The sequence below is a fragment of the Thamnophis elegans genome, chromosome 2 (genome assembly GCF_009769535.1).
Source record: "Thamnophis elegans isolate rThaEle1 chromosome 2, rThaEle1.pri, whole genome shotgun sequence".
NCBI classification, from domain to species: Eukaryota; Metazoa; Chordata; class Lepidosauria; order Squamata; family Colubridae; genus Thamnophis; species Thamnophis elegans.
In genome coordinates, this window is record NC_045542.1 from 101,185,597 (window position 1) to 101,210,613 (window position 25,017).

A 25,017-nucleotide genomic window follows, 5' to 3' on the forward strand; every position below is an offset into this window, starting at 1 on the left:
GAAGTTTGGACTGAGCATATTATAGAAATGCAGCTCTACATTAGCTTAACTTTGCAGGACTCAAAGCTCTAGAATGTGTGGGCAGGATTGTAGCACATTCTCAAAGTTGTGCATTTGGAATGTAATTATCAAGTGTCACCATATATTCAGCAATATTTTTTGTAAATGTGACATAATAAATTGCATTGAATTGTAAAGAAATCTCTTAACAGCAAGTAGCAATATGGGGAAAGATGGAATGGGCACTCTCAGATATCTGAATGTAGGATGACTGGTGTGTTTTATTAATCTTTTTGGTGTGCTAATTCATCACACAAAAATGATCAATCGCTTACTATGTCTGGATTCAAAATACATTTCATATGTTGCAATAATAAAGGAGATGTGGCTTAATTGTCCAGTGGAAATATATGTTTGACAGCTGGAAAGTTACAGTCAATCTGCTTCACAACCAGATGATCTGTCTAATTGTTAACCAGATGAATTCAGCTATTATTTTCCTCAGCACTCCTACAATTCCTCCTTTCTCCTTTGGTCTCTTAAAGCCTTTCCGATCAGCCTCATTTTTACCTGCTTCTTCCTTCTGGTTTGTATCCTTGGCTGGTCTGCTGGATGTTCTTCTGGGGTTGGAGGCATCATGGCTTCATTGGTAGTAATTATCCAAATTGTGTGGATATCACAGAAAGATAGGGCAGCTTCAGTGTAAGCCAGTGTTTCTCAACCTTAGTGACTCTTAGTGAATCCCTGGTTACCTTCCCATCGAAGTGGTACCTCTATTTATCTACTCACATTTGCATACTTTAGAACTGTTAAGTTGGCAAGTGCTGGGGCAAGGACAGGAGCTCTCCCTGTCCCATGGCCCTCAGAACACAATCTAGGCTGGGCTGCCAGCTTTCCAGCTGAAAAGCCCAGCATTTCAACCACTGATCCACCACATTGCCCCAGATCACATAATAATAGCCATGAAAACATGGAATGAGTCTTAACAGGTAAGCTAAATAACTGAGGTCAGGCTATTTATGTAGACTACAGCTCCCAGACTATCCCACCAACCGGTGGAAGAATTGACAACTAATGTATCTGGAAGTTGCTATAGACTGGCTTTTGCAGTATCTACAGCCTCTTGATGATAATACAATAATAGTTGAGGAAGCAAACTACTCAATAATCCTCAAACCAGAAGTGAGAACAGAATTGGAGTCTTGGCTCCAATTCTCTTTCTTAAAAGAACTTGTCCAAATTAAGAACAGTGTCTCTGCCTAGGACGCTGCACTGACAAGAGGTTCACTGTGGGAAACCTGCATAGTCTTATGCCCCCTTCCACACTGAACAGCACACTTGCACAAACAAAGGACCTGTGTGGGTTCAGTGCCCGGCTATGTAATTAATTCACTGGCAGTTTTGGCAAACAGCTTCCTCCAAGCTTACATTAATTATTTGTTGTTTTTAAAAGGTAATTATATTGACATATTATACAGAGGTGTAGGGAACATTCAGTGGCAATTATCAAACACTTTGCTGTTTTGCTCTCGATAAGTTGGAAGGCCAATTTCCATGGAGATTTATTTCCAGGAAAGATCTCATTTGAGTGAAATTATGACTCCTCACTGTATTGATTTGCTTACCTTCATATTCCTCCAGGTTAAAATTCAGTGTCAGTGCATTGTAAAAGGAATTGTTGTTAATTATCAGCGTGCTTTTATTTGATGTGAGTGGAATCAAGGTGTGAAATCAGTCTCAGGCATCGGTTCTCCTTTTTGGAGCTGATCTTTATAGATTCTGTAGATGTAGGATATTTTTTACAGCAACATGTAAAATTCATTTACAAGCATGTAAATCTGATAGGATAATACATATGGATAAACTGTGACACTATTCTGTTCCCAAGATGAATTAAATAGATTTGGAGAAAAAGAAAATAATTTATTCATATACAGCACATTTAGGGGAGAACGTAGCCTTCCCAAATCTTGCCTAATGTCCTTTTCTATAGAAACCTATCCAAGCTGACATCCCTGCTCTATAGGTTGAGGTTAATTTAAGTTTCTTCCATTGAACTTGAGGTCCATTTCTATATGTAGATATTTAAAGAGAATGGGAAGATGATCATTAATCCACACAGGCCAGAGAAAAGAGAGCTCCAGAATATGAATGAGATGGGCCATGGCAAATAAATACATAGTTAACATCACTAAGAAGTTAAAGATTAAAGAAGCAACAATGGATTAGGAAGGTAGGTCAGACAAACAAAAGGCTAATTCCAAGAAAGTAATCAGAAAAAGGAGTAGGACTTAGAAAGAGTCTCAAAGCATATCACTTAGACTAGGAGTTAGGTTTTTAGGGTTCTCCAGCATCACTCATTATTGATCATGCTACCTAAGGCTGCTGCTGGCAACTTTAGTTAGCACTTTTTGGAAGACTGTTAGTTTCTCACTCTTAAAGTAAACAAAAAAGCCCAAGCTTTGTAAAAATGGTTCTTATAATTGGTGTTAAACCACGAATCATTTTCCCTTTCAGAAAATGTATTTTTATAAACAGCTGAGCAACACTACCTCCCAGAATGGCTGGATCAGCATAGTCCAGAAGAAAAAAAACTGAACTGGTTCTTGATATGGAGATTTTTGCACATAGTTACTTGGCAAAGCTTGGACAATCTCAGTATGCCTGATTTGCAAGGAGGCCAGAACTGGAAAAACCCCTTTTTATGTAACTTTAAATGCTAGGAAATGAAATCCCATTTTTCAAATGCTCAGTGTTCCAAATTTGACACTAATTGAAAAGAATACAATGAATATCCAGTATGGGGCTAAACTGTTTCATTGTATGTAGTATAGTCTTTATTGTCATTGTACACAATAAATATGTAAGACTGAACAGAAGTTTGATTTTCATACTGGTATTTTTAACAGTTGAATATTATTCTTTAATTTGCAGAATGTTTTATAGAAATACTTTTTTATTTAGCTTTTCTCATATGTATCATAGATGTCTTTGGGCCTCACTGATTGACAATCTAGTAGAAAATAGATAGAGTTAGATGCAGTGGAAATCCTTGGTTTTCAATCATTCAAGCTAAATCTGGGTTGATGGGGTCTCATGAGATAGCAATAACACTTAGACTTATACACAGAGCTTTACAGCCCTCTCTAAGCAGTTTACAGAGTCAGCCTATTGCCCCCAACAATCTGGCTCCTCATTTTACTGACCTCGGAAGGATGGGAAGCTGAGTCAACCTTGAGCCTGGTGAGATTCAAACTGCCGAACTGCTGGCAATTTGCAGCCAGCAGAAGTAGCCTGCAGTACTGCATTCTAACCACTGCATCACCACGGCTCATAAGATAAGCTATATTTACACATAGCATTGATGCAAAATGAGTGTTTCTTTTAATAATTTGTTAATGTCTATGCACGCATACATATTGCTATATTTTAGAGTTAAATGTCTTACTGAGTTTGGGGAGCATGTTGATTTCTCCTAAATCAAGCATACTATTCCCAATCATTTGTTTTTTTGGAATCAATATAGAAGAAGACAATTATTACAAGCCTTTCCTTGTGTTTGTTCCTGTAGAGCTCAAGGCCACTGGAACTGCACGCTTCTTCAATTTCCTTCTCAACTCAACAGACTACCGAATCTTACTGAAGGATGAAGATCATGACCGAATGTATGTGGGGAGCAAAGACTACATCCTCTCACTGGACCTTCATGATATCAATCGGGAGCCCTTGATTGTAAGAACATTTTTAAAATTTTCTTTTCAGGGGTAGGCTGAGGGAAATTCTGTTTGATGGAGAACAAAATGCTTCTGAATCTGTGCTGAATTTGCAGTAGACAGATATTGAAGCAGATGAGTCTCTTTGGAAAAGTAAGTTGAAAATAGGATTGCTTTTTTTAAATGATCTTTCTACGGTTGAGATATCATTTTTTTCTGGGGCTTAATGCAATGAACAAAATATTAAACAATATTTGTCCAGAACTTTTAGGAACGGTTTTGTTTTGCTTTTGGGGAGAGTATTTTGTCTCTTTAGAGTTTTTTTCCCCCTACATTATTCAGTATAAGATTAGTTTACCAAACATAAAACAAAAGTATTAAACAAACTTTTGACAGGCATCTCTTGCACCACGGTGCCATTTAGTGCTTATTTATCTTTTTGTCTGCTTGCTCACTTAAAGTCAAGAGTGCTTTGGGACCAGAGGAAAGCTCAACATGTAATCTATAGGCTATCTGATCGGAAAAGATGCCTAAGGAGGGTTATTTTCCATTTTTAACTCAGTAGAGAGATGTGGGTGGAAAGAAATAACTTATAGATCCATTCAGGAATACATAACTATTTATATTTATATTTGTGCCTTCAAGTCAGTGTTGATTCCTGGAGGCTGCCTGGAAAAGTCCCTGCAATTTTCTTGGCAAGATGTCAAAACAGGTTTGCCATTGCTGGCCTGCTTCCTAGGGCTGAGAGAAAGTGACTGGGCCAATGCCACCTAGCTGGCTTTGTGCCAAAGGCAGGACTAGAGTTCACAGTTTCTAGTCTGGTGCCTTAACCACTAAACCAAGGTGCGTCTTCGTAAACTCAGGTGACTTAACCTTAAGAGTGAGAATCATTGCTTATATCTCTGCATTTTAAACTGGGTTTCATGATCATTCCTGTAAAATGTTTTAAATAGTTAAATGTTCTTCATTTCTAAACTATTACTTATGAAGCAGTATAAATTTAAAATTTGTATTTGTGCTTGCATGTACTTGTTATTACAACAAGAACTTAGCCTGTTGCTGTGATTCCAGAACAACCACATTGTACTTTGCACCCACTGATAAATAGGGTTTTTTTCACAGTCAAAGGCAGGTGTGTCAATGGTTTTTCTCCTTCGCTAAACCGGAGGTGGGCGTGGCTAGTGCGTGATTCATTGGGGCCATGGGCCATGAGTTTAACACCCCTGGTCAAAGGAATGGGGTAATTTCCAGAATAGCCCCCCCCCCCCAAAAAAAAAGTAAGGCATTTAAGAAACACTTCTGGAACTAACAGCTAGGTGATGTGACTGCTGGCTTCTAACATAATCACATGGAAAAACTCCAAGTGATATCTAATGCAAAACTTCCAATTCAATAAACAGTATTGTCTGGCTTGGGGCCAGGGTTAAGGGGAAAATATGGGAAATCAGAGTTGTAACTGTGAGATGTCGTTTCACTTGGCAGATCCACTGGCCTGCATCACAGCAAAGGATAGATGAATGTGTCCTCTCAGGAAAGAACAATAATGTAAGTACTTCTGATGTTATCCCCAAGCTCATTCAGGATGGTGAAGTCCTAATATTATGCAGGAAAGGTTGCTGGAGGTTCATCTTTCACCTATCTTTAAAATAGAAATCACCATAGGCTCAAGAAGGGTATTGCTCACACCTCCACAAGGGTTTCAGGCGGACAAGAAAAATCAGCAAATACTGAGTGTGCTTTGCCACCTTTTCCTGCCTCATCCCACCTCCTGTTTACTCTCACCCTTTCAGCCATGAAGTCCAGATACTTTAGGTGGCAGCTAATAATAGAATTCTGTTGACTGCTGTGTTTGCTAAAAGATGACCCCATTTTAGGTCATTTCTGCACTATTCCTGCAAGGGTTTTATAATCTTTTGGCCCTCAATATTTGTATCTTTGGATACATAAGATATACGTGGATTTGTATCTTATGATTTATGTTTCATACAGGTAGTCCTCAACTTACAACCATAATTGAGCCCAAAATTTCTGTTACTGGTTGAGACAATTGTAAGTCAATTTTGCCCCATTTTACTACCTTTCTTGCCACACTTGTTTAAAGCAAATCACTGCAGTGGTTAAGTTAATTAACACAATTGTTAAATGGACCTGGCTTCCCCATTGATTTTTCCTTGTCAGAAGATTGCAAAAAGATCACAAACATGATCCTGGGACATTACATCTGTCAAAAATATGTGCCAGTTGCCACATGTGTCTGAATTTTGTTCGTGTGACCATGGGGATGCTGCAAAGATTGCAAGTGTAAAAAATGGTCATAAGTCACCTTTTTTCAGTGCTGTTGTAACTTTGAAAGTTCTCCAAATGGACTGTTGGAAGTTGAGGACTACCTGGAATTGTTCTTTACTGATTGTTGAGAAAGAAGACTTTGGCAACAACATCATGAACCCAAGAATTGAGAGCAATTGTACACCTGCATTTCCCCATATTTTTTATAAGAGAACAAAATAAGGGCTAAAGTTAATGGTTTAGGTTTTTGAGCTGAAGACAACAGATCAGTGCAGAATGGAAGACAACCTGTGGATTATGGACTTCGTGCGATCTTTGACTGCCAGATCTAGTTCTAGATCTGCTATGGAACTTTGCCCATATAGAGCCAAGGTGGCGCAATGGTTAGAGTGAAGTACTGCAGGCTACTTCAGCTGACTGCTAGCTGCAGTTCGGCAGTTCAAATCTCACCAGGCTCAAGGTTGACTCAGCCTTCCATCCTTCCAAGATGGGTAAAATGAGGACCCAGATTGTTGGGGTCAATAGGCTGACTCTGTAAATTGTTTAAAGAGGGCTGTAAAGCACTGTGAAGCAGTATATAGGTCTAAGTGCTATTGCTAGCGCTATTTTGCTCAATAATAACTAATCAGAAAAATGTCAGGAAGAAATCTCTGGTATTCAGCTGGTAATGACAGAAACCTATGGTAGTATGAGTAGTGAGGGAGGAGAAGCCTATGTTCTCCCAGCAACCTTGCTCAACTGAAGGATATGTTGCTGTGTATGACATGCAAATGCATGTGACTAAAGCTCATGAGCGACAACCTGGCAATTTCTAGAGTTTTTGTGCCTGAAAATGTTTTTCTGTGCATGGAACATAATCAGATGAAGAAGCCTTATCAGCATTAAATTGTAGGAGCCAAGAAAATATGTTCAGCCAGAACGAAGTTTGTTGGTAATAATGCACACTATTTTTTTTGTCTTAGTAAAAGTAAGGAAGCAAGGTTAGAGGTTACCAAGCTGTTTCCTGCAAAGCCTAGCTAGCCTTTTGACCAACTGTCCTTGAACTCTGTCTTGTTGAGACCTCTCAGCTGCTACTGTTTGGGGTTTAATTTCAGAGGAGCCAAACGCCTTGAGCAAAGGAAGCTGCATTTGCTTGCATATTTCCCTTCCTCTTGAACTTTATTACCCTTGGCTCCAGCTGAGATCCTCCAGACTGAGGCATGAGGCAAGGAGGAAACATGAGCTGTGAAGAGGAAATGGGACTCCATGCTCAGACACACTGCTTTATGCTTCATTCCTGGTCCTAGATCCAATTAATTAATAAGCTTAGGCCTTGCCACATGCTGGGAATTCTCTGCTTATTCTCTGGTGTTTTCCGTTGCCACTTGCTAAATATTCAGTATAAGTTTCATTAGCCAAGGGGTTTCCAAGCCCTTCACACTGTTTAATGCAGCATTTTTCAACCTTGACAACTTTACGATGTATGCTCGTCAACTCCCAGAATCCCCTAGCATGGTGGCTGGGGAATTCTAGGAGTTGAAGGTCATACATCTTAAAAGTTTCTGAGAATGCAAAATATCGCTCTAACAGATCCATCCATTAAATAGTCATCCTAGTCATCAGTTTCTCCTTCTGAATAAGGAGAGGGAGAGCTTCAGAAGGTTTCTAAATGGTCCTCACTATCTTGAAATACAATGTCATTAAGGTGTCAACAAGCATCACTTTTTTCTTTGTGCAATTGCTAAAAAAGAGAAAATAAATAAGATGAAAAATTACTAACATAGCATTGTTTTCTTTATTTAGGCTTCACTGCAGAATTATTATTATTATTATTATTATTATTATTATTAATAATAATAATAATAATAATAATACACCAGATAGCACAATACGCCAGATATCACAGTTTTAGAGGGCCGAAGTGTACAGTTTATTGATATCGCTGTTCCTGGAGATGCCAGAGGCGAAGAAAAAGAACTAGAAAAAATCATGAAATATCGCAACCTGGCCATCGAAACTAGATGGCTATAGATGAAGCATGTAACAGTGATACCATTGTCATTGGGGCACTTGGCACCATGTCCAAGAATTTTACAAGATACATCCACAAATTGCAGCTTCCTGCAATAACACCAGCAGAACTGCAAAAAACTGTGCTACTCGGAGCATCTTATATTTTAAGAAGGTACTTGGTTGATACCTAGGACGCTGGCAGTAAACTGTATCAACCATTAGCATCAGTCACTGGTATTTGTAATGCATTTTTGAATGTTCAGTTGGCTGAGTTTCATGTTTAATGAATAAAGTATATAATAGTAGTAGTAATGTTCTAGCGAATGAAAAAGACAAGATCTTGTGGGATTTCAGAATTCAGACTGACAGGCCCGTGACCCACAACACACCTGATATAACAATAGTTGGGGGAAAAAAGTTTGGTCCATTGACATTGCAATACCTGGCGATGCGCGAATTGAAGATAAGCAGCAAGAAAAAATCATAAAGTATCGGGACTTGCAAATTGAAGTTGAATGACTATGGAAAAAGAAATCTTGTGTTGTCCCAATTGTAATTGAAGCCCTTGAAGCAATACCTAAAGGGCTACCTCACTTTTTGGAAATTCTAAATTTATCGGACTTGAACATTCTGATTCTACAAAAAAAACACCCTACTTGGAACAGCTTATATCCTCCGACGTTACCTTAACAGTTCCTAGGTCCTTGGTTAGGACTCGAGCTGTTGAGCTACCTACCAGCCCCAAAGGCTGTGAATCTCACCAAAGAGAGAGAGACAACAATTACAACAATTACAACAATTACAACAATTACAACAATTACAACAATAACAAAAACAATAAAATAAATAAACTTGGTTTATTTATTTAAATAAACCTAGTATGCTGGCAGCAACCCATATCAACCATTAGCACCAGTCAAGTGATGCATTTTTGAATGTTCAGTTGACTGAGTTTCATGGATAAAGAATAAAGCTAATAATAATAATAAATTAAATTTGTATAAAAACTGTTTCCCAATGATTTGGGGAAGCTCACAATAAAATAAAGCTACAGTTAAACTGGAGTGAGGCAAGGGGCTCTCACCCTCTTGCCAAAAAATTATTTATTTGTTTAATACCTTAACACATTATTTATATAACTTTCTTATTGTGTACTGGCTGGGGAATTCTGGGAGTTTTTAAAATAATTCTTGTTGCATTTCAAATAGTGACAGAGAAAAGGAGAAAAACAAAAGAAACAAGATGCAAAATCATACATAATTAAAAAAAAATATCAAGTGCTTAAAATGAGTGTAATTATAATTATATAATGTAGACATTATACACATAACCACACTCATTTCTAATACACTTATACACTATAGCTATCATTTGTGCTGACTGGGGATTTCTGGGAATTGAAGTTCATACATCATGAAGTTACCAACATTGAAAAATCACTGGTTTAACAAGTGGGTTTAACAAGTGCTTTTCCTTTTTCCTCGGAACCAATAAAAAAGAAAGTTCTCTTTTGGGTCGATTAGAAGGATTTTCCTTTTATGCATTTGTATTCAGATCATTTTCCTTGTGTTTGAAAATAAGCAGGACCAGGAGTCTGGCATTTGCAATCCTAATATAGTCCTCTAGAATTGTACAACTATTATTTTCTCAGACTTTAGAAAAATTGCCAAGGACAAGAAGGAAATCTTTGACCTACACCATTTATAGTCTGTTTCAGCTACAAATATGCTGTAGTGTAAGACATGGGGGGAAAAAGAATGTTGGCTCTGAAATGGGAAATAATTCAGAGTTCTTAAAAATAAAAATAAAGAGGATGGGAGAGAGAGCACCAAAAATAGGGCATGCAGAAAATTTGCTTTGCAGAAATATCCAAAATCTCTTTGGAAGAAATGCTTCACAATCTATATTTGCTGATTCTAAAGGGGCACCAGGCCTCATTTGCTCAGAAGTGCCACTTCAGTGACCGCTAAATGCTCATAACTACCTGTCCGTACATAGTTATGCTTGTTGCAGTGCACAAGGAGCTTTCTTTAATAGTAAAGCCATTTCCTGCAGAAGACCTTCTATATTTGACTCTTCCACTGGGGCCATGATGAAAAGAGGATGCAATTGCTCACCTCCTTTTCTTGAAGCGGACTCAATTTTGTAGGAGGCTTAAGTTAATATTTCATTTGTTTTCTAGGGTGAGTGTGGGAACTTCATCCGACTTATCCAGCCCTGGAATCGAACACACTTATATGTCTGTGGCACTGGAGCATATAATCCTGTCTGCACCTTTGTCAACCGGGGTCGCAAAGCACAGGTGAGATGATGTCAGAGCGTATGATTAGAACTGCATCCAGATTGGTAACAGGGAAACACTTGGACGTGGCCTCAGCCTACATTAGAAGAGCAGAATCCAGCATAATTACATTCCCATAGATCCTGGTGGGGGAAACAAACCATCAGAAGCTGGCTTCTGGCTTTGAGCACTGAGACCGAGCCTTCATTCATTTAGCCCCATGTTTAAGCCCAAAGGCGTAAGATAATGTGCAATAACTTCTCCTCTAAACTTGAACACTGGCCTAAAGACACTCACTCATCCCTTGGATAAGTGAATATGTAAGCCTGAATCTCATCAGTTCTAGTCTCTATAGTCCCAAAGTTACAGTGACTTGCAAGGTGAGAAAAAGGAAACAAATAGATATAGGATATGAGATAGGGATAAAGTAAATACTAGCTGAGATAATTCTTATTCTTGATGCAATTTAACTATCCTCTTTAAAATTGAGGTATTGAACTATTCTCCCTATCTACTGAGCAGTCACTTTTTAGAAAGAAAGTTCAAAGCTTCGTGTGGCTTTCCATACTCCATATAGCTGGAGATCAATTATTCAATAAAACCCTTTAAAAGGCTCCTCTGAAAATGTTATGACATGGAGCCCATGTATAAATCCAGCAACATTAACTCGGGTATTGCTCTTTAGAGTAGTGTTTTAGTACTCGTGACTGCTGATATACTGTGAAATCAGACCTAGTGTGACATGTTCAGTATTTCTTTATCATTTCTTTGAATGAAAGCTTGCTGAAAGATATTTGGATTGCTTGCAGTGTTGTGTTGCTTTTCTTCAGGTTGGTGGTACAAATTTCTCTGTTCAAGAAAGAATTGGAAATTGTCTTTGCCCATTCCCATTTCCGGGACTGTATCTATAACTGAATTGGAGATGGGGCAGTATAACTATGTAATACAGACTGCTTCCCATCCATATAGCATGAGGCTGTCTCTCGCGGTTTATATTTATATTAAACACATATTTTATATTTTGGTTCTATAGCTCTTACCAGCATCATTTGATCTCCCCATTGCTGGGATCAGTGACTACAATGACAATAATGCTTTGCCCCATCTAGCAGGCCTCCTCCTATACACCTATAGATATTTGGAACTAATAGGTCTTGAGAGAGACCATGCCATAAAGAAGCAAAATTCTTAGTCAAATGATGAATCTTACATTAAAAACAATGAGAAATCTTTCTCCTAAAGAATGATTCGGCTGAGTAAATCAGAGTTCATAATGTTGCTTATTCTATTTTAAGTTTGTTTTTGGTTGGCTCTGGGAAGTCCCTCAAAACCTGGAAAACACTCTCATGTTTAATTTATCTTATTTTTCCCCTTATGGTAAAACACTGCAAGTAGAATGAGATTCCTATTTTTCAGGGTCTCAAAAACATTTCCATGCTTAACCTGAACACACACTATCATAATTACAGGAAGTCTTCCTGGAAATGATTGAAGTGCCTGCTTACGAAAATGTTTACAAATTCAGGACCAAGGATTACCTTTTATGTTAGCTCAAAGGCAAGAGTCTTAAGCGAGATCAAATCTATCCAAACAAATGGTTATACAGGCATTCTCCAGCCAATGCTAACATTTTTCTAAGCAAAATAGAGCAATCAGGATTTCTATGCTAGGTTCAACCACATAGAACATATCCCTGAGCCTTGCTGCAACAAATGCACAATCATGCATGTTTCCATTTGTACATATTAGAAAATGTACATACCATTTGTGTGTACTGGGATATTCTTTCTCTATGCTTAAAGGAGGTGAGAGATTTTAAGCATTATGGTGGTCCATCCATTTCTATCTTCTGTCCATTGACTATTGGGGTGAACCAGAGGACTAGTCTCATTTTTGCAATGATCCCAACTTTGAAACATGAGTGAATAAGGGAGAAGCATATGAAAATGTTTATGAATGCATAGCTACTTCAGACATTTGATTGGCTATGATGGAAGATACACTTGTTTTCCAAAGAATATTTCCAATTCACTATGTATTCTTATCCCACCAGGAAAATAATTGGAGTATAAAGTCCCCGGAAGGCAGGGATAAAGGAAAGCTGTGTTTCACAGGTTCTATTATGTAGATGGAATTTTATGTTTTGGAAAAGATAACTTGAAGCTAATTTAAAAAGGATCACAAAGTTTGAAGAAAAAAAATTGTAGCAGAATTTTAAAAAATGGTCTACAAGCATCTGATGATTAATTAGGTAAATTATGTGTCGGAATAAATTGTGTTGATCTGGTTTAGTAACTGTGGTTTCTAAAGTAGACGTCAAAGAAATAGAATAGAATATTGTAAGAAAGGAGAAAAATTGTAAGAAAATTAAATATACATTGCATGGGTACATATAGCTCAGCGCAATGCACATTTTTAAAGCAATAAACTGCCATTGCACTGAATAGAGTTCAAATCCCAGGAATGCACAAAATTATGTCACGTTGCGGTAATTGATCCAGCATCTCGGGAAATGTCATTGAAGTTGCTTCAATTATGTCTTTAAAGGATTATTTGCATTCTGCACATCATTCATCATTTTTACAGTCTGGAAGCATGCCATGTTTTATTCTACTATTAATAGAACATTATTCAAGTTTCATTTCCCAGCAACGAGAGGTTTTGCTGTTGTTAACATGTTTTCAATTAACAGATAAGTGACACCATCTTTGACATTAATGGGTCTGTATAACCTCCATCCAATGTGGACTGGTACATCATTACCAATTTATGTAACATCAGCCTTATCTTTGCTATTTAGCACACCTGTAATAGTTTAGGGGGTGTGATTTCATTGTATTTTGTTTTGACTTACTGGTTTTAGATATCACTGATCCTTAAAAATGATATAAGGGAAAACTGCTTGTATAGCCATGGAAAATGTTTTCACCATTAAACTACCTTCTCATTTTCATTTTCCTCAAAGGTTTTGCCTAGTTTAATTTTAAAACAGACCTCACAACCATTTTCTGTCACAGGTTTCTGATACTATATTGCTGCTATGACTTTCAGTTGTAACTACATGATAAAAGAAATATAGAGGTACCATTTTAAATATTGTTAATGCTTCAAAAAGGACTTTTCTTCCCAAGATCTAAACAAAAAGCACAGCAATTATTGAAAAGAAAAGACAATCTTTGCTTCATACTTATTCTGTCTTTAACTACAGCTTATGCCTGTATGCAAAAACCAAGTTAATGGCCCACCATATCCTGATGGCCTTACAGCTCTTACTCATTGATCATGTTCACTAGAAATAGTAATTTAGCAACATCTGGAGCCCCAGATGCTCATTAAAAATGTTAAAGATGTATTAGCTATGCAGCCAAATCTTTTAGTTCTCAGTGTTGACCCATTCAGGTATGACATTCTCCAGATAGCCCTGGAGAATAGCTGACTATCCTACTCAGAACATAGAGAGGATGTAACTGGTCTCAATGGTAATCAATATGTGTACGTGACAGAGATAGTGAAGCTTCTGCATGCTCTCTGGCCACACCCTGACATTCCTGCTTCTCTGGCAGATGATGCTGCCAGTGCTAACTCTCTGCTCCTCCTCTCCTCAGGCTTTTGAGCTGAACCAGTCCATCCAGCAGGGAGGACGGGGAAGTAGAGCAGTTGACTCCTCCCTCCACCCGTCTCCAGTGGAACGCAAGGTGGGAATTGCGCTCTGCCTGTCCTTCCCCAAGGACAAAATGGCTCCTTCCCTAGCATGCCCGAGCCTGGGCTCTCTAACCTTCATTTTCAACTGGCATGCACCTAACAGGCAACTAAGGGGCAGGGGGGAGGGCCACGTGTGGCCAGGATAGAAACATGTCCCTCCAGCAATGAGCGCGCTTCCTGGACAGCTTCTCCTTGCGTCTCCTCTCTCAGACTAATTCCTCCTTCCCCAGGCTCAGGCATCAGACTTGCGTCAAGAAATAAGGTTCTCAAAATGTTTGACCTTAGCGTATAGGACAAGATCCTGTATCCATCCACTTGAAATGTAGACACATGAGATTGTTATTTCAAGCAAATGTTGAACTGAAAAGAGGCCGCCTCATGAGCTGCAAGTAGTTTGGAAGGATCAAAGTCATGCTGAAAATGGGAGGCGGGGTGGGTGGGTGGGATGTGGATGGGATGTATTTCTGTATGTTGTATAAACACATGTTAACAGTATGAACAGAGAGGAAGATCCAAGGGGTTGGATGCTGTTTATAAGAGCATGTTTTAATTTGGGGGATCAGCCAGCTGGACGTGTACACAATTACAGATTCTAAATTTATTTTTTTTAGCTGTTGGAAAATGAGAGAGGGAGAGAAGAAGGAAGGAAGGAAGTAAATTGTGTAGTCAATTTAGTCTGGGGTTTAGAATTACTGGCCATGAGATTTGTTTATTTATCAGTTTTCTACACCACCCATCTCACCTTAGTGATTCTGGATGGTTTACAACAACATAATGAAACAATATAAACACAAGAATAAAGCACAGATTAAAAGCATAGTTGAGAACAAAGTTAACACTTACAAGTTAAAAATTAAAGAGATCCCTTTCTTAATGTGTTTCTTCTTGGATTTCAATGTGATATAAATCCTTCATCCTTTTTACATTTGGCAACAGATTTCTACATTGAGTTCAAAATGATGCACCTAAAATGTTCATATGATGAATCTGCAGAACTGCCTCTCTAAGGCCAGACAGATTCTTTTGGCCGTAATATCAAACTGTTGCATGACTAAATTGTTCTAACAATAAAATCTAGACTTTCAAACATTTCTCTGAACAGGTTAATTTCAAGTGTCGATGTTATTTTGCAACATCTTAGTTCACAAAGTCCTAAGGTGAATTTAAAGAGTGCATTTTAAACAAAGATCGTCTAACTTATTTAGTGGGCCTCCTGAAGGGATCAAATGTAGTTCTTTTAAGTGAGCAGATTCTTTTTCTTTAAGATATTCCAATTCCACCTTTCAACAAGTTTGGGTGGCTTCTATTATTAAAATAGATAAAATACTTAGCTGAGATAAATAGTCCTCAAAAGGAATCTCCCTGAAAAAAAGGACAGATAGAAAAGGGAGGCATCCTTCTACCAGAAAGCAATATCATATATGTGGCCAGGTGATCTTTCCACTGTCCTTGCCCCAAGCAAAAAATGATCCCTGCACTTTCTGTCAAAGCCCTGTCATTATTCAAAGCTCTGTGAATTTCTGACAATATTTTGATGTTTCTGGGCTTTATCTAGGCTAACATTGAGACTATATGCTCTCCAATTCCTTATAGGCATAGTCACATCTATTCTTTCATCTTGTTCATTCATCCCAACCAACGCCTTTGATGTGTTTTACACTGACTCAGCCCATTTTTAATAAAAATTGCTGACTTTAGCAATTGTTCAGGAGAAGTTGGGCCACAGTTTTTTTTGTTTAGACAGATCCCTCTTTAAGATGGCATTTATTTGAAACCCTAGTGGCATGAATATTGTCAAAAGGAGGAACCCACTAATAATATTCTAACCACATAACTCACATTCTCTCTCATGCTCTCTTCAGCTTTTGATGCAAAGCTGTTAAACAATTGTGATTTCCATTTGGGGAGTTGAAAATAAAGACCCAAGAAGCTCCTATTTTTATTTTTGTCAAAATTAGTTATTAATATATAGCCACAGTTCTTCAACAGTATCTCTACAACGCCTGGTTATCTGCCTATATTTGAGCTTTTGACTATAAAATACAGACAAAACATGTTATCAATCAACAGTGTTCAATCTGCATGTGGTCTTGGACAGCTAGTAATGCAGCCCCACAAGATAATTAAAAATATTTTTAAAAATGAAGTTTTTTTATTTATCTAGATTAACTATATTGTATACTTTATATGTGACCCAAGATCATTCCTCTTTACTCAGTGTGGCCCAGGAAAGCCAAAAGGTTGGACAACCGTGTTGTAAACTATTAAAAACATATTGCACACCATAATTTACATGGCTAATAAAAGTGCAAGTGTGCCTGTTAAACTGACTTTGAATTTACTTTTGTTTCAAAATGGCTGTGTTAATATTTGTGATTAAAAAAATATTTTAACATTTTCAATATGGATTTCCCCAAATATATTTAATAGTAAAAAAAGCAGTGATGTCCCTGTCATATTTATTTCAAGATGGATCAATTAAACAGTGGGAATTAAAAGTTATATTAAGTGTTATGCCAAGTATTTCTATCAATCTGTCAAAACACAAAATGCCTCTAAGCTTTTATAGAGCATTTGCTTTTTTTAAATTTCCTGATGGTCCTAACACAGTAAAGCAACAATTTCCTAACAATTTATTAACAAGACCTAGACTGCTTTCCGCCCCCCCCCCCAAAGTGAATTCTACCACCCTGGTTAGGAAGGACATCTGCGTGGCTCTTTATGCACCTGCAGACTTTTACAGCAACTCTTAGCAAGAGCAGAAGTAACTCTCAACATACCATATCAGAGTTAGGGAGTAATTAATGTCATTTATTTTAAAACTTTCAGCATGACATCTCATGTCTGGATCTTATCAACCCTATTCATGTTTATCTGCTCTTGGGTATCTTCAGAGAAAAATGAACTAGATTTGCTACTACGTGTTCTTTCATATAGCTTGTTATAAGGCAACTAGTGGTTATCTGAAAGTCTCTGAAGTGTTTAGTGGAGAGATGTGATTCATGCTATATTCACATTTATCTCAGTTTAATATCTCATGATTACATTTCAGCACCAATTCAGATGCTGTCATCAACAATGTGACACAGCATTATTTAAACAGTCCCCTATGTGGATGGGTATCATTTAAGAATAATTTGGGGGTAACTAAACACTTTCCTCAAATGTCTGCATGCACAGTGCAGCTATTTTTCTCCACTGAATGGCTTACAAGCAATGAGAAATTCTGCATGCCTGTCAATGGTCTGAAAAATATGATATAGCAGGTCAGTATAATAAGAGGGAGGGGGATGGGCTTCCTTGATGAAGTTCCTTCTCTTTGCTTTGAATATGATTTATGATGATTCCATGACTTGGCGAGCTCTAGAAGTAACATTTTGCATGCAATGCCTTGTAACATAACAGCATGCAGGAAAACCGGGCAGAAAATAGCATTTTAATATTAACTGTTCCTTTTTCCTATCCCAAACAGATTTATTTTGTCCCCCCAAAAAAATGTTATTTTGGCAATTCAAATGTAAAACATATACTTGGGGGACGATTAATAGTTCCAAAATATAAAGTGGTTGGGAGAGCTGTGATGAGGCTGAAATATTGATCAGAATTGTAGTACATAAACAGCACTGCACTTGCTGGGATGAACTAAGAGCATCTAAGAAAATGTTCCCAATTGGCCATTTAAAACATGCATTAGGAACAGTGCCTGCTGTAACTTCTCTGCTGCCATTGGATCTTCTGGCCCAATGTTGATGGAACATTCAAAACGTGGACTCTGCTTTACAATAGAGCTCACTGATGGGGGAGAAAGCTATCTTTTATGGGGTGAGCCATTTGTTTAAGCCTGAAACATAGTTTGGAGGTTTTCTCCACTCAAACAAAAGTAGCATTTAAAAAGGACACCATGGCATGGTCATGGTGTGGAAGTGTCTTCTCTGTATAATGAACTGATGTAATCCCCACTGATCTACCCCAGAATCAGCTTTCATGAATGGTTCAAGGCCACTTTGAGGGGGCAGACATATTCGGGGCCAGAATTGCCTAAATTTAAGCGTTTGTAACTGTATTGCATGAATGTTCTACCCCAAAAAAGATAACTTTGTATTCTATTAATTCATATATGTGTGCCTTATATCTGAGGTGGCTGGAGATATCCAGAGTAAAGGTGTGTGATAACACAGATGGTATATCCATCTCTTGCCTTCTATTCCAGGATTATATATTCTACTTAGAGCCAGAGAAGTTGGAGTCAGGCAAAGGGAAATGCTCATATGACCCGAAGGTGGACACAGTATCAGCATTAATAAGTGAGTTTCTTGGCTGTACAATGTCAGTCTTTCTAGTGAGTAATACATTAGTCAACAGAACCCTTAAAAGTATACTCTGGTATCTCCTTGCATCAGAAGGAGTCATAAAACTCTAGATCTTTTTAAAAACACCCAAAAAGGTTGATAGTAAGATTTTTTTAAACTCAATGAGTTCCTGAGAATACTTATAAAGAAATAAAGTGAAAACTATTTCGATTGTGTTCCTTCATTTTCACTTATTAAAGGTGGCATTGCTTCTCCTATTGACATATGACACTGAATCTATTCTTATTTATTTATTCAACTTATATGCCACCAATCTCATCTGGAGGCGACTCTAGGTGGCTTACAATCATTAAATGGTAATGATTTGATGTGAAATTTAATTGATACTTAGCAGAATTAGTAGAGCTATCAACTGTTATTCTGTCATAATTCATTAATTTACTGAACTTGATATACCCTTAACTCTTGAACTCTCTCAGCAGTAAATAAATCTCATAATAAAAATGTTTACAATCAAAGCATTAGAAATAGTTAACACAGCAAATAAAAACCAAAGAAAAGAACTAAGAATTAAAATGAACAAGGCTTAAAGGTTCATTTTAAAGGTGAGTACGAAGAAACTTTGTAAAGGTAACAAATACCTTAGGTCAGTGTTAGCAAATATTTTCAGCACCGAGTGGTGCTGGAAACTGGAAGAGCAGTTCCCCAGAGCATGCATGTGCTGGGAAGCTCAGCTTCTGATTTCTAGTATGCACATGCATACTGGTCACCTGGTCTTCCAGTTTCTAGCATACATGTGCATGTGAAGACCAGTGGCTGGTGCACATGTGGACACCAGAACCCGGAAAAACAATGGGCAACGGGTGGCATGCCCAGAGAGATGGCTCTGCATGCCACTTCCAGTACTCATGCCATAGGTTCGCCAACATTACCTTAGGTCCTTCAACATTGCAGAAACTATATTCCAAAGAACAGGGCTGGCAGCAGGGATCACCAGCGGATGTGGCTAACTTCCCAGACAATTCAGCAAGCATTGAGATCAATATTATTATCACTTATTAAATTTATATGCTGCTGGTCTCATGGCACATGGGAGATGTTTTGTTAAATATTCTGATCACAAACAACATAGGGCCTTAAAGATATCCCATCAGGATGCTGAATCCTTTTTTAATTCCACTGATTGTGCAGAGTCACCATAATTTCCTCCTGCAGTTTTAACCTTCTTGCCTTCATCTTTTGATAATCGGTCTAGTTTGTGCTTGGCCATATGAAAGAGAAGGGGAGCAACGTGTCTCATTGGTTTTTTTTATCTTCCATTGCCTCATGCAGACTTTTCTGTTTTATGCACCTGCAGATCGATTCCAAGCATGGACCTTCTTCTGAACTTTGGCTAAGCAGTGTCTCCCTTTCCCAGATGGCTACTCCATCTCTTATGTGGGAACTCCACCTCCACAGATCTTTTCCTTAGGAGGAGAGCTGGAGTTACATAAGCTCACAGCAGGGAGATCATTAGGAGTGGTATCATTGTCCTGCTTACCCCACGCTAACTAGTGGCACAACAGCTGCACTATGTTTCCCTCCCCCTCTCAGTCAGATCCAGGACTGGCCAGAGTTCTTGATTCCCATAAATCTCCCAGCCCCTTGATGTGACCTGCCAGCCTCTGATTTTGTCCAGACACCAATATCCATTTACAGGACAAGCCCTAAAGTTTAAAATTAATTTGGCAGCAGCTGTGACCCCGGTTTGGGAAAAGCAACAATTGTGCCCCTGCGCCAGTGCATCAGGGCCTAATGAACATTTGGTTCATTTATTAAGTCCTCTGTTATGAGCTTTGGAGCAGTAGCATCAGCAGAAAATCCCCACGTTCCATGCGCACATGCTTCACTTGCACGCTTGCTTAACAAAACTGCCAAATAAAAAGATGTTTGCCTTTTGCTCCTGACAGACTGTTTTAAGTCTTTAAATGGAGGTGAGAGGTTAGTAGAACAAGACCTACAGTACACACCCTGGCCTTCTTCTTGCCTTTATTTTCCTAGCGGCTCTTTAGAATTTGGCAGAAGTTAAGAGCTTGGCCTCGGGCTCACTATCAAATATTTAAAAGACTTCTAGCTTTGAATTAAGCTGACCTTCAGAATATAGGGATTCAGTGGGCTGGTCTTTGCAGGCAGCTTAAGACAGGGCATGGGAATTAAGGAAAAGTAAGGAAATCTTAGAGGGACGCAGAAATCTCAGAGGAATGTGGTGGCTCAGTGGCTAAGACACTGTGCTTGTCAATCAGAAAGGTCAGCAGTTTGGCGGTTCGAATCCCTAGTGCGACGTAATGAAGTGAGCTTCCGTTACTTTTCCCAGCTTCTGCCAACCTAGCAGTTCGAAAGCATGTAAAAATGCAAGTAAGAAAACAGGGACCACCTTTGGTGGGAAGGTAACAGTATTCTGTGCATCTTCAGCGTTTGATCATGCCGGCCACATGACAATGGAGACGTCTTCGGACAGTGCTGGCTCTTCAGCTTTGAAACAGAGATGAGCACCACCCCCTATAGTCAGGAATGACTAATACATATGTGTGAGGCGAACCTTTACCTTTAAGGAAATCTCTGTACTTCACTCTTCCTCTTTCCCATATCTTTCTGCCCAGTATCACTCCCTTTTGAGATATAGGCTACACAGTCCCTTCTACTACTATTTGCATGTACAGTATTTAAAATTTTAAATTTTAAATTTAGGTTGCCTATTGAAGCACTAACCTGAGCAACAGGTCTTGTGACTAAAGGCAAAACTGTGACAGGGGGAAATATGCTGATAATACCCCCTCTCCCCACACTTCAGCATTGCAATGCTTGATGTCATTCAGGAAAAATAAATTTTGCATTCAGTTTCTTCTTCTCTTGACATTATATTAAACACCAAAGTCATCACTAAAGATTCCTTTTCTTGTTTTTGAAGGTGGACCAGGGAATAATCTCCCTAAACATGTTTCCCTTCCCAATATTCAATTCATGTTTAGGTTGCCACCCACAATTCTTGTGTACAGGGGGAAAAAAGCCAGGGGGAAGCTCCTTTCTAATCTTCTTCTGCTCTGTTCATAGAATATTATATGAAAAATGCAGACAGTGCTCTCTTCTGTCTGTAGAAGTTCGGGCTTTCTTTGTTATCTTTCATTCAGCAAATCAGTGGAATGATGGGCATCCCAGCTGAGTAGAGTACCCTTGCTTTGTTCCTAGTATAGGAAAGAGGGTCATTTATCATAATACAATTTAACTTTTCCAGCCCTAATGCCCTCAACACAAAAGTTGGGTGGGGCAACTTTTTCCAGGATACTCTGCCAGCATGGCAATACAGTAATGACAAGAAATTCAATAAGGCATTCCTTAGAACAGAACAATTGTGTTCTCTTCCTCCCCCTCCCCCTGTTTTTTACCCTTGCTCACAGATGAAGAACTCTATGCTGGCGTCTACATTGACTTCATGGGCACAGATGCAGCCATCTTCCGCACTTTGGGCAAGCAGACTGCCATGAGAACTGACCAGTACAACTCCCGTTGGCTCAATGGTAAGTGAGGGGCAAAATACAACAGAGTTTGTGAGGGAGGACAGAAAAGGAGATGGTGTTCGACAACTGAGTCCATTGTACAGGCCACACTGTGGGGTGAAACTGATTTCTTAAAATGTTGGGGTTTTTTTGCCTAAAAACAGCAGAAATATTGTCCGTGCAAAGTTGAAAGGTTCCTACCATCACTTTCTTTTTATTGTCCTCTGCTTCTAAGAAAGAAATATCACTTGGCACTTTGCTATCATAATTTGCTATCATTATGCTTGTGGGAGCACCCAGCAATCTCCTTTCTTATTTTTAAATCCCCTCTGTCAATGCACAATGTGGTATATGACTCTCCAGACCTGATTTCTTCAAAGCATATGGTATTGTGCCAAGTCATATCAACTTCCCCTGATTGGTTTCTTTTATTCATCCATATATAGCCTGCTCTCTAACTCAGTTATGAATCTTCATTAAGCTTGTTGGGTCCAATCTCCTTTCTTGGTGCCCTGTGGGTCTTTTTTTATTATATTTCCATTCCCATGACGCTCTACATATCCTTCTGCTATACCCTCTTTCATGTGATAAACACATTTCTTTTTCCAATCTTCATAATACATTGATTTCCTCATTTCTGTTCTATTGTCCTTTGCTCATGCTGTCTATCTATGTGCAAGAAAATGGGATAGAGTTCTTTCTTCTTCTTCTTCTTCCATGCTTGTAGCATCCACAGATCTGAAATGCCTCAAGGGTGGGTGGTTTGAAAAACACAGTGTTTGGGGAATATATATTTGTTTATTTGATGTTGCTCAATGCCAAACAACTCTGGATAGCTTACACTTTAAAAGCAAAAGCAATAATTTTTTTTTATTTTATGATAGAGGTCTAGAAGGGAAAAAATCAACAAAAAGCAATCGAAAGAGGGTTCCCAAGGCCTGGGAGAAAGCAAAAGATTTTGGAACATCATTACACTGGGACATTTTTAAGATGTTGGATATCCATTTTTCGGAAGTGGTATAGGGTTTCCTGCCTAAGCAGTGGGTTGGACAAAAAGACCTTCAAGGTCCCTTCTAACTCTGTTATTCTATTCTATTCTATTAGGGTGGGAACCATATGGATCTGTCAGGGGGGGATACTATTGCAGAGGACAAATAGTTGAATAAATAGAGGGTGAGGGTGTCTACTTTGCACAATCTTACCACATGGACAGAAACAAAGGAAGATAGGTAGCTCCTCAAAGATCCAGGCTTCATAGATGATAACCAGTCCCTGGAATACACCAGGAAGCCCAGAGGCAAACAACACAGTTTATGGAGCAGCAATATTACATGGGCATACTGCGCCACATCCGTCACAGCCTAGGCTGCTGCATTCTGGATCAGTTGTAGCCTCTGGGTGATCTTCAAGGGCAGCCCCATGTAGAGCCGACTGCAGTAATCTGCAAATGCTCATTTGTTTACACTTAGCAGATCAGATTGCTGAAGATGACATAACTGTCCGAAGTGACAACTGACCTTTATATAATTTTGTTTAGCCAGCTGGGGAGGAGTACAACTATGATTGAACTATGAAACAAAGGGAGGCCCCTTTGTTTGCTTCCATGCCCGTGACATCTTTCCCCTTCTGTTAATTCCAGAGCAGGCTGTTTCTGGCATTATTCCTCCTTACAAATTTGATGGTAAAGGGCAGGTTTGTACTCTTGTCATTTCTGATAACTGATCCAGAGCATTTAATCCCTTGCCACATCTTCTCCAGCGTGCATCCTGGAATGGGAGCCAATAAGAAAAGATCTTAGCCTCCTGTTGGTTGCAACTCCAGCTGTTAAGGAACAGCACAAACAGCTGAGTAAACCGAGGATGAGTATCATGTTTAGAGGAATCTCATTTTAGTAACCTGAAGAGAGCTATCGGTGTAAGCAATGCTGGATTACATGGGCCACCATATGCTTGGCAATTCGTAATTCAGAGGCTCTAAAGAAAATAACCAAACTTCTCCAAATTGCAAGCTTCCTAGAAATTCTTAGAAGGTCTTGAAAGCGGACAGGTGTCCTTGCAGCAATATAAATCTTATGCCAGAGTCTCATACCAAGGGATGTTTGGTAGAAATTGGGAAGGTTATTGGAAATGGACATCAAAATAATAAGTTTGGATTTACAAAACATTCCATGTCTTCAATGAGAAAAATGAATGAGTGGACTGCAATGCTCTCTATTTGGCTGCATTCAATAGAAGACACAGGAAGACTTCCCAGTGTATTTTTGCCTACACAATCCCAGGCAAGGGAAAAACCCCAAGCATGTCATCGTCGTCTTCTTTTGCCTGTTTTACAGAGAGATCCACCACTAGCTAGGTTTGCCAGACCATACAAACCAATCTTACATTTTCATGCTATTTTCTGATTCACGCATAATGCATGCTGTTGCCAAGTTCTGCCAAATAACCTTCAAAACATCCTAGGAATTGGATTGCTGGCTAGAACCAATCATGCTCCACATTTTCCCAAGTGTTACATTGCTGTCTCTAATCTGTAGTTATTAAGCATTGCAAATTCTCTATTATAGTAGCTTTTTTTAGATAGCACAGTTTATTATCTTATTCTATTTTATTCATCAGTTGAATTGTAGCTAAACTTTAATTTTAGTTAACCTAATAGCGCTTTTTATAGCAGTTTCATAGCTTTTCCCCTTGCCATTTTTTAGCACAATAGCTTAACTTTGGTTATCATCAACTGAAAGGAAAACACGTGTCCATAAAAGGACTTGCAGAGATGATCAAATTACTCCTAGCAATATTCTGCTGACCCCCCTGGAAACATAGGCTATGTCCAAATAAATTCTTAATCTTCTAAGTTATCGTTGTTTTCCGCAATGTAGCCTAAACCATGCCATGAAGTGCTGTGATATATCTGAAGAACCTTCATTTCTTTTCTTAATCATCTTTTGTGCAGCTGAAATACCATGGACCCTTTCTTTTATATGCTAATACATAGGATGGGTCTATAGGGGCTGGACAGAAAATAAGCTGATGCAAGAAATTAAGCACTGAGTGTGCTTTCTATTTAGATAAGGGAACGCAGAACTAACAAATTTGGTATGGCTTTGTTGCCCAAATTTTGAGAAACACTACCTCAGCACTTTTATCTAGCGTTATACCCATGCATTCCTGTTCGCTCTTTTAAAACACTGCTGTGTAAGTAAA

The 25,017-nt window shown here is 38.6% G+C and overlaps 1 protein-coding gene across 3 annotated transcripts in view; it reads left to right on the plus strand.

Moving 5' to 3' along the window:
• Positions 1-25,017, plus strand: part of SEMA3F (semaphorin 3F) — a 145,880-nt gene that overhangs the window by 96,241 nt on the left and 24,622 nt on the right. For 2 of the 3 annotated variants that reach the window (XM_032211043.1, XM_032211044.1), the window contains exons 3-8: positions 3,572-3,732; positions 5,196-5,258; positions 10,174-10,293; positions 13,878-13,967; positions 18,185-18,278; positions 21,719-21,838. In XM_032211043.1, the coding sequence (XP_032066934.1) occupies positions 3,572-3,732; positions 5,196-5,258; positions 10,174-10,293; positions 13,878-13,967; positions 18,185-18,278; positions 21,719-21,838 (648 nt within the window). The remainder of the gene's footprint in view (positions 1-3,571; positions 3,733-5,195; positions 5,259-10,173; positions 10,294-13,877; positions 13,968-18,184; positions 18,279-21,718; positions 21,839-25,017) is intronic. The other variant, XM_032211045.1, reaches the window with a different exon arrangement.